This window comes from Xiphias gladius, chromosome 11 (assembly GCF_016859285.1).
Source record: "Xiphias gladius isolate SHS-SW01 ecotype Sanya breed wild chromosome 11, ASM1685928v1, whole genome shotgun sequence".
Classification (NCBI taxonomy): domain Eukaryota; kingdom Metazoa; phylum Chordata; class Actinopteri; order Istiophoriformes; family Xiphiidae; genus Xiphias; species Xiphias gladius.
Window position 1 is genome coordinate 21460035 of NC_053410.1, and position 10131 is coordinate 21470165.

The window sequence follows — 10131 nt, forward strand, 5'->3', positions numbered from 1 at the left end:
CTTGGATCCTCGAAATGTCATTTTTGCTTTTGGGGGCCACCCCTCACACACTTTCCTATCATTCTTTCCCTCTTGGAAAAAAAGGTTAACAGGAGTACTAAAAACAGTTATAGATCACAAGTGTACTCATCTACTACATGTCACCTCGTTTCAGGTAAAAACAAAAACAAAACAAAAACACATCTGTGAAAGGAGATAGATGTTTTGTCTCTTGTTAGCAGCTGGAACAATTTGCTATTGCTTTTAATAGAAGACGTTCCTTATTTGTGTGTTCGTAAATGTGCGGGATAATGACTGGGAATTGTATTCCAAGTGTCCACACTAAACATCAAATGGATCTAAACCCTGGTCATAAATGCATTTAAACGTGTATATATATATATATATTTCACAAAATAAATGTTTATATATATATATATATATATATATATATATATGCAGTCTTAGTGTAGAGATGTAAATAAAAAAAAACAAATAAAAAAACCCCAATCACAACAAAACATCACATGGTCTTGAGTCATTGAAGACTAAATCAATTCCACCACTGTTAGTCACAATAAAACGGAAGATTATTTGTAGACTTTTGGTTTCAAAATAAAAGTGAAATATGAAAGTGTATACAACATGAAATACAAGTGAAATGCTGCACCATTTGTAAAATGATTAATTTGTTATAGCAAAGGCCGCTTTAGGAAAGTTATTCTTAAATGCTCCCTCTGTGCGCTCCTCAAACGTAGCTTTAAATATCCCACTGCATGACAAGGCCTGTGTTCGTCGCCAGAGATGTAGGTCAAAAAACAAAAACAAACAACGAATTTACTTTGAAAGCACAGCCGGAAGCATGGCGTTTATACCCTGTCTGTCTTGACGGTGTTACATTGACCCAGTTTCAGCGAGCGGCGGTCTCGGGGTGGTTTTGAATTGGCGGCGCGGGGAGCGCGTCAAGGTGCGCCGCGGAGCCCACAGCCTCTCGCTGACACACCGCGCGCTGCACGATGCTGGAAACCAAGTTTTGCTCCGCGCGATGAATCCCGCCAACGAAACCAGAGCCGAGAGGAGCACGGAACATCTGATCTTCGCGGTTGGCACCTACAAACTTCTCGCTTTTACCATCGCGACCATCGGAGTATTCGGCTTTTGCAATAACGCTGTGGTCATCATACTCTACTGCAAATTCAAGAGACTCCGGACGCCCACCAATTTGTTACTGGTCAACATAAGTTTGAGTGATTTTCTGGTCTCAGTCATCGGAATAAACTTTACGTTCGCTTCGTGCGTCAAGGGCGGGTGGATTTGGAGCCAGGCAACATGCGTCTGGGACGGTTTCAGCAACAGCTTATTTGGTGAGAAATATTTCTCAGTATTGGTACATAAACTTTTTACCAAACCAGTGCAAGACGAATTTATTTACGTGATCACCCTCGCTGAGCTTAATTATTGGTTTCTCACTATAGGCAACAATCTTATTCTAACATAATTCCGAATATGAGCAAATGCAACCTAATGTGATGTTATTTTCAAATGCAGAGGGGAGCTCATGCACAATGCAGACTACTATAAGACGCACGGAACGATGATATTCCACGTGGAAATAATAATTAAAAAAAAAAAAACTGTAAAATATGGTGACACATTTTCTCTTTGCTCTTGTGCGCACTTCCTCACAGAATCTGAAGATGGTTAAAATTCAGACCGGCTCTAAAACAGTTTAGTGACTCTAGTCTCCCCCCACGATGAGCTCCAGTAACATCCATCGACCTTGAAGGGCTTCCAATTCAATTTTTTTCCTGTTCTTATCAGACAGTACAGTAGGTTTTTCTTTTGGTTTGGGTTTGTTTGTTTGTTTTTTTATGTAAAGGGAGCATGTTCTGCAGGGTCATTGCCTCATGCAGACGAATGTTTTTTGTCGCCTCCATTGTGCCGAGGGCTTCCGTTTGACTGTAACATGACTGTCCCTTTATCCCCAGCATAACCGTGTTCGTCAAGTGAAGTGGGAATGAACACTCGGGGTCGTTCTGCGGGTCCAACCCGTGTAGGAATTACAGCTGGGCTGGATGGGTGTGTGATAATTAGCTCATTAGTGCAAACCTGCAAGCCTTTTTGCTGCCTTAACAGCAAACTGAACGCAGAGGTGCAGTGGAAGGCTGCCCTCTTTTTCTACCATCTTTCCGTCCCTTGATTGACATTGGCTTCGTTGCACATGATCTGAAGCACACGGTCACCCGCCTGCCTCATGTGGCAGCGCTTGGAGCAGTGAGTTTGTTGGTCTAGTTTCCATTGCAAAATATTGGTATGTCACGCAGAGGATAATTTCCAAATAAAGCATACAAATTTGTGGTTAATATTTTTATCCAAGCTGTGAGAACGCCTCCTTTCATCCCTGAGATGACATTGAAGAGAAAGGATGTGGTGTCCCGCTGCTCTGGCCCACCGTTAGATGGGCAGGACTAACCTAGCAGATAATGGAGATTTCGATTTCAGTGACACCACATCCTGAGAACTCACCGGCCCTTCCCTTGCCATTCACAGTACAGTACCCCAGCTAAAACAAATGACACGTCTTCTGTGTGGCACTTTTACACGTTAAAACCCAAGGTCATGCAATAAGCCATGGCATGATTTGGTATGAACACCGCAATTCTGGAGAGCCTGGCTCCCAGCACCTACTGATAAAGTGAGTATAATATATGTCACAGTAATATAAAAACTGGAGCGCACAAAAAATATATCGCACTTCTCTATCTTTGTCGCCTAGTCCTCTGTACGTGAAGGTGCCCCCATCTTTGCGCCTTAACAAATGCATTACCCAGTGGAGGTTGGTGTCCGTGTGACCGTCACACGCGCACACACACACACACACACACACACACACTAACACACACACACACCAGCCACAGGGCTGCAGCAATAAGCCCTGGCAGTTCTGTCAATGCGCGCCCTTCCTACCGAAACCCCGAGCCGGGTAACCGCTCAAGCTCAGCGCACAACGTGAAACAGCTCCCTGTATAGTGTGTTTGCAAGTTGTGTGTCCATTTATGGACACTGCTCCGGGGTTGTACTCGTGAATGTAGAGATTAATAAATTACAGAGTTGAAAAGGGTACTAGAGTATGTAATAGGGTAGATATATATAGGTTATGTGAGTGTGTGTGTGATTTGTATTGACAAAAAAGATGCGGCATCAATTTTAGATACTGTACCATGACTCTGGCCTGCAGATGTGCTCTTTAGGTTACATGCCATATAAAACTGAGAACAAAATGATGCACAAGATGAACATGAGAGCTGCAAATATGTACAAAATAAGCTGTCTGCAGCATTAGAACCAAACCAGGTTACTTTGAGTGGAAAAAGGCAGGCCGTGCGATGCAGATGCAGGTCTTAGAGGTGTGTGTGGGGGAGTAAAGAGTCTTTCTGTGAGTTTTCAAGGATTCACCACAAAAGGCTTGAATGTGATGTTCAGTGCCAAGACGTTCAGAATTCAGTTTATATAGAGTATGATGAAACTCGTTCAGTCTAAAGAGACGCTGAGTAGCCACTGACCCAGATCCTGCAGTGAGCGCTCTGCATTACTCAGCGCGGCTGTCTCTCTCCCTCCACTGCCAGGCATTGTTTCCATCATGACTCTGGCAGCCCTGGCCTATGAGCGCTACATCCGGGTGGTCCATGCCCAGGTCGTGGACTTCCCCTGGGCGTGGCGGGCCATTGCCCACATCTGGCTGTACTCCCTGGCCTGGACGGGGGCTCCTCTGCTGGGGTGGAACCGCTACACTCTGGAGATCCACCAGCTGGGCTGCTCTCTGGACTGGGCGTCTAAGGAAGCAAATGATGCTTCGTTCATCCTCTTCTTCCTCCTGGCCTGTTTCTTTGTGCCTGTGGGTGTCATGATCTACTGCTACGGGAACATCCTCTATACAGTGCAAATGGTAAGACATGCAGATGTACTTTTTTGTGTTTCGTTGCTAGCACATTTAATACATTATGAATGAGTTAGGCTAATAAACAGAAAGAATTACATAGACTTGTGAATGAAGGGTTGCTGATCGAAATCGTTAGTTGAAAATCTGGGAATAACACATTAGACATGACTGTCGAGACTGATGATTGGGCTCCTCCCCGACTAAAAAAAAAAAGTTATGAAACTAAATTACCACGGTCTTGCCCCATTGTAGCTGGTTATCATCACAGATGTAAAACAAAAACGGATATATGTTATTATCAGGGCTGCAACTAAAGATTATTTTCATTATTGATTAATAATTTTTCGATGAATCGATTAATCCTTTGGTCTATAAAACATCAACAAAGAGTGAAAAATATCCATCGCAGTTTCTTGGGCTCAAGGTGTTACATCTCACCTCCCCTTCCCCCCAAATGACACTTGGACTTTACTCATTGCTTACACTCAAACTGAAACTTTTATTTCTTTCAGCACTTCTATTTTAACTTTCAGGGGATTTTCATTTTAATGAAAAGAAACTCCTTGACCTTCACTGGCCAAGTGCTGCCTTTCACTCGTCTTTCATTACAGCCTCTATCATCATTGGATATGGCAGTGGTCATTCCATATTCATTGGAAACTCATTGTTCATTGTGCCTTTGCTGAGCCTTAGAAGTGGAGCCTTTAAGTGTCACTGATGTTATCAGTTACAGGAGACAGCCTGGTAATAAAGGATACGTGAGCTGCCTGTGAGGATGAGAGTCAAGCATCTGTGTTTATGTTAATGATTCCTGCAAGAATGCTGGAGAAGTTTCTTTGTTTGTGGTAGAAATGAGGGAATCTATATCTGTATCTTTATCATCTTCATCTGTTTGTAATATCAAGAGCAGACGGTCACTGAAGAGTTTGAACAGGGAAGTATGTAAGCAAATGTAAATGAGCAAAGCAGTCTAAAATTCAAAGCCAGTGACCCAGATGTCCGTCTGCATCACAACTTGGTGCATCTGCTGTCTTTATTTCCTTAAGTGTCCGCAACCGTGTAGGAAGCGTGAGCTGCTACTTCCGCACAGCCTCTCATGCCCAAGCACCACGAAACTCACAGTCCCTCCGCAACTCCCTGAACACTTTGGAGGCCGGGGAGGACTCATCACACGTCACAGCATTTTGGGAGATGCTCCGAAAATCTTCAAAGAGAAGTACTCGGAAGCCTATAGAGTATATTTGAATTGATAGAGAAGAAATTAAAAGCACTTGGCCTGCTTTTCCAGAGCCAGAAGAGCTCAATGTAAACTAGGGATGTGCGCGATAAGTCGACTGAATGATTAAACGTTGCTACCCTCGCTAGTCAACAGAAATACTAGTTCTAGAATACTAGAATTACTAGTTAAATTATTTATTCATATTTTATTAATGTACAATTCCGGTTAACTAAGATCATACGCAGCCAACCATTACTGATGGCAATCCCCCTCTCCCCGCACTAATGCCCAATACGTAAATACGCGCAAAATTTTTTCGGACAGTGTCTAACCTTATCGATTAAATCGTGCTCAATTTTGACTGTTCTCTGAGTGTTGTTTTACTTTTAGACTAGTCAACTTGTCTAAATATAAACTTCTGTTTAGTCAACAGGGGACACCTGAAAACATAGAGAACAGTAGAACATTAACATGGACATAGATCATGCCTTCGTAAGAAATGTAGAACATAAATAAAAACTCACCTTGTGAATTCATGAATAAAAATTGAGGCTTGCAGTGATTCAGTCAGCTGCCTTAGACTGTCCTGAGGGAGTCTGGAAAATAACCTTATGCTTTTTCATCACATCTCTTTAGCTGAAGGGTATAATCCAATCTACAGTGTCAGTCACCCCCTCTGTTTTTGAGTTATTTCAATGTCGTTTCCATGAGCTGTCAGCTATATCCAAGCTTATGGAAATAATGCTGTATGGTGGATGCTTATAAAAACTTGTTTGATCTTAAAGGGGCTATATGTAAGTTTTTGCCATTGCTACATAGCCAACGCTAGCATTAACACCTGTTTACTAACTAGCCCAGAAGAAACATTGCAAGTTCAGCATCAAACTTCATTACTTTACTTGCCGAGAGATGTCTCCAGCGATGGAAAGCAACGTCAATGTTAACCCTTGTTATGCTTCTATTTTTATCACTTCTTTTCTTCTACTGAAGTTAGCATGCTAGCCACTTATCCCCAGCCTGTTCGGCCTCTCTCGTCACTTCCAATAATGAGTCACTGTAGTGTCCAGTCTTGCGCTCAGTCCAACATAAGAAGGCGTATTCTAACCTCTTGTTCTCTAAACGCAACGATGGCCAAAGCTCGTGGTAAGCGACCATTATCACCACCACCTGCTTCCAGCAAGAAACCGTGTTCGGTGGCAGAGAAAAATTTAGATATAGCCCCTTTAAATAGACATATTGTCAATACTAGATGTCTTTCTGTTTTGCTAAAGGTGTTGTAATTAATGTTTTGAATCAATACTATATAACTTTACAAAAGAAAAACTTATGCTTTTTTCTCTCACAACTAAAAACTTTAGCAATTCTTTAGCAATAACAGGCGTAGTTTCCCGACACTTGGACAGACCAAAAATGTGAGTGTAAACTTTGCAAAAAACAGTTTGCATATCACAGCTCAACAACCAACATGGCATATCATCTAAAATCTACCCTGTCTGCGTTGGGATGCTCCATCAACTTTCGTGAATATGAATATGGGCAGGTGCACGCTGGCCGTCTCTGAGTCTGTTGTTATCATTTCAGTATAAAATGATTAGTTTAAAATGATTTAATATTCTGCAAATACTGGCTTTTAGTGTTTATTTATGTTTCATTTAGGCTAATAGGGCTACCAGTTAGGGCGTTCTCAGTGCACCTTAGCCGATTTCGTTAATCCAATTACGTTAATCGCTAATAACGAGCAGATTCAGTAAATATTTTACACATTCTTTGTGTGCAATGCTTACTGTACATAGACATTTGCAGCCTGTGAAGAGGCATTACAAATAGGCATGAATTGGCTATAAATGGTCACAAAAAGGTCAGGAAACAGCGATTTAAGTCATGACACGCCGTATGATTATTTTGGGATGACATTAAAACCTCATTCAATACAAACAGTCAGACTAGCAGCGTCTTGGTGTCAGATTAAGGTTTGTATTCCTGCTTTTCTCCCACCCATTTTAAAACAGTCAAACCTGCCCAGGGACTGCGTGTTAAACCACAAACTGTGATCCAAACGAGCAACAATGTGGTGACAGGGCAGTCTGTCTAATTGTTAGGCTACTGTCTCCCTCATGATAGCATCTTACTCTCTCCTGTTTCTTGAAGCTGCGCTCCATCCAGGACCTCCAGACGGTTCAGATCATCAAGATCTTGCGGTACGAGAAGAAGGTCGCCGTTATGTTTCTCCTGATGATCTCCTGCTTCCTGGTGTGTTGGACACCTTACGCTGTTGTGTCCATGATAGAGGCCTTTGGCAGGAAGACCATGGTCTCTCCCACACTGGCCATCATCCCCTCGTTCTTTGCCAAGTCCAGCGCAGCCTACAATCCCCTCATCTACGTGTTCATGAGCAGAAAGGTTTGTAGTCGTTAAGTTTTGTAATTTTTTTATTTTTGCAGGAAGGAACATTCAATTCTGGGTCAACTTTAGGACCCACAAATAATGTGACATCAGTGAACTCTGCACGTCTTCAACACTAATTTTGTGCCCTGTGTAGCTGATGAGGGTGAAGTCAGTGGTCCATGTTTTGCTGGCGTCTAGAACACATTTTATGTCTCACTGCAGATTTTGTGATTGGCTGCTTCCTGGGGGTTCAGTCGATTTTTCCCCCTCCGGTCACCACAGCTGAACTTAGAATTTAATATGGACAAATAGGGCAAATCAATGGTATCTCAAATAGGGGTGAAAGTTGGTTCTCCTCCTGTGCTGCTTCAGTTTTTTCTTTGAGTGGAAAAACTACAAGTATTTTTAGATTTGTATAGAAACTAGTATTTTTGTGAGCATTTCTTGAAGCATTTTTACACAAAATAATGCAAAATTATTGTTTTTTTAGAAGTAAAAATTCTGCAAAATGTGGGAAAAAATCTATTTCAAAATGAGAGTAAAATCTGCATCATAGTGTTCTTTTAATTAAATGTACAGAATGCAGGGCATTCTCAGAGGCTTATATCCTGTGTTTGACAGACAAGTGAGTGAGGAAAGGGTGCCATTTCATCCCCTTGTTAAATACCATCCTTTTATCTCTTCGCTTCTCCTCCTACTCATTCTCTCACAGTTCCGGCGCTGTTTGCTGCAGCTGCTCTGTTCACGGCTCTCTTGGCTACAGCACAGCCTTAAGGAGCGCCCCCTGGCTCCGGTCGAACGCCCCATCCGGCCGATCGTCGTGTCCAGTGCTTGCGCCAGCAGAAACCGACCCAAAAAGAGGGTGACCTTCAGCTCCTCCTCCATCGTCTTCATCATCACCAGCAATGACTTCCACCACCTGGACGTGACCTCCAACGCAGGGGGTTCCTCAGAGGTTAATGTCATTCAAGTGAGGCCAGTGTGATCCACAAGGACTGGACTTCTCGCCCCACCACTCAGTATGCCTTAGTATGTAACGTGCAATTCCAAGCCAAAATAATCCTGTCTGACCTCCTTAGACCTTTCTGCGTCTACACACAGTTACAGACTTGTTACCAATTAAATGTAAATATCCAACTGTCCCCCAAGATCTCAACTAAACCTATTTCCTGACAGTGTTTTGTCCGAGCAGGTATGAAAGTGGGACATCCTCATCTAACATCAGCTCCGTTGACATAAATACACAATGATGTAGTTCACAATCATCTTTCTCTTAGCAAAAGAATCACACTTATTTGTCAAATATGACATACAGTATATGTGACAACTGTAGGACTGTGTTGAGTATTTAGAGGCCAGCAGTGTTATGGACTTGAGTTTGGATCAACATGTGATAGTAGATTGTTTTGGTTGGTACCCAACTGCAAGCGTGTAAAAAGGAAAATAAGCCTTAGCTCCTTAGCCACAAACCATAGTACACAAAATGACATTACTGTGTTTGAATTCAATAAAAAGATCATATTTTAAGCTACCGAGCTTGTGTGGCTTATCTTATTTCAGTCTAAGCCTCTAGTGTGACAAGAGCAGTCACTGTGAAATGATATTCGGTGGAACTATATGCATGAGGACTACAGGAGTGTTATTAGATAAGAGGAGATGAGACTGGGGCCTCAGTATGCTACAGCGAGATGCTCCTTTCATAACCTCCTGGGCTGTCAGCTATGAATAGACTTGATGAATGGATTTCCATAGCTGATAATTCAGTGAGGATGTGTGACTGAGTGAGTGAGTGAGTGAGTGATATGTCTTTGTTTTTATACTGTTTGGTTAAAAAAATAGCTTGGCATTATGGGAAATATGCTTATTCACTTTCTTGCCAAGAGTTAGAGGAGACGATCGATTCCATTATCATATCTGTATGTTAAATATGAAGCTAAGGCCAGACGATGGGTTAACGGAGCTAAGGATAAAGACTGGATACGGGGAAACTGTTAGCCTGGATCTGTCTAAAAGTTAAGAAATAGTTAACACGCACTAATGTACATGTTGTATCTCACTTGTTTAATCCGTGCACAAAACCTGAGCGTAAAAACGACAAGTTGTAAGGAGGGTTTAGTGTGTCTGCGCCATGCCAAGAAAAAGGACAGCATGAGCCCTCACTGTTAAACCACAACTTATGGTTCGTGTACTTTGGTTTTTATATGAACTAAAGAAATCAAGATATAATGTCTTAATTAAAGAGATTTAGGGGAGAGAGGGGTTGGTAGAAAGATTTAGCCAAACTTTTCGACAGCCAGGCTAGCTGTTTCTCCCTGCTTCCAGTCTTTATGCTAAGCTAACCTCTGCAAGCTGCTAGCTTCATATTTAGCGGACAGATATGAAAGTGGTATCGACTTTCTCATCTAACTCTTGGCAAGAAAGTGAACAAAAATATTCCCAAAATATCACAGTATTACTTTAAAGCGGCTACCGTCAATATTTTTTATCATAAAAATGTATAAAATGGCAATATGAAAACAGTGTGACAATGTGGAAGGGGGAAAGAAATACCACCAGAATGTACAGCTCGCCTCCCCCTCTCAGCTCTATGGAACTCACTATGAGTTTC

The 10131-nt window shown here is 42.1% G+C and overlaps 1 protein-coding gene across 1 annotated transcript; it reads left to right on the forward strand.

Annotated features, from left to right (window-relative positions):
• The first annotated feature begins 936 nt into the window (after window positions 1–936).
• opn3 (opsin 3) lies at window positions 937–9074 on the forward strand. The gene is made up of 4 exons (XM_040138547.1): window positions 937–1343; window positions 3606–3925; window positions 7287–7538; window positions 8236–9074. Exons 1-4 carry the CDS (start codon window positions 1025–1027, stop codon window positions 8506–8508), a joined length of 1164 nt encoding a protein of 387 aa, XP_039994481.1. The 5' UTR covers window positions 937–1024; the 3' UTR covers window positions 8509–9074.
• Window positions 9075–10131: the final 1057 nt, after the last annotated feature.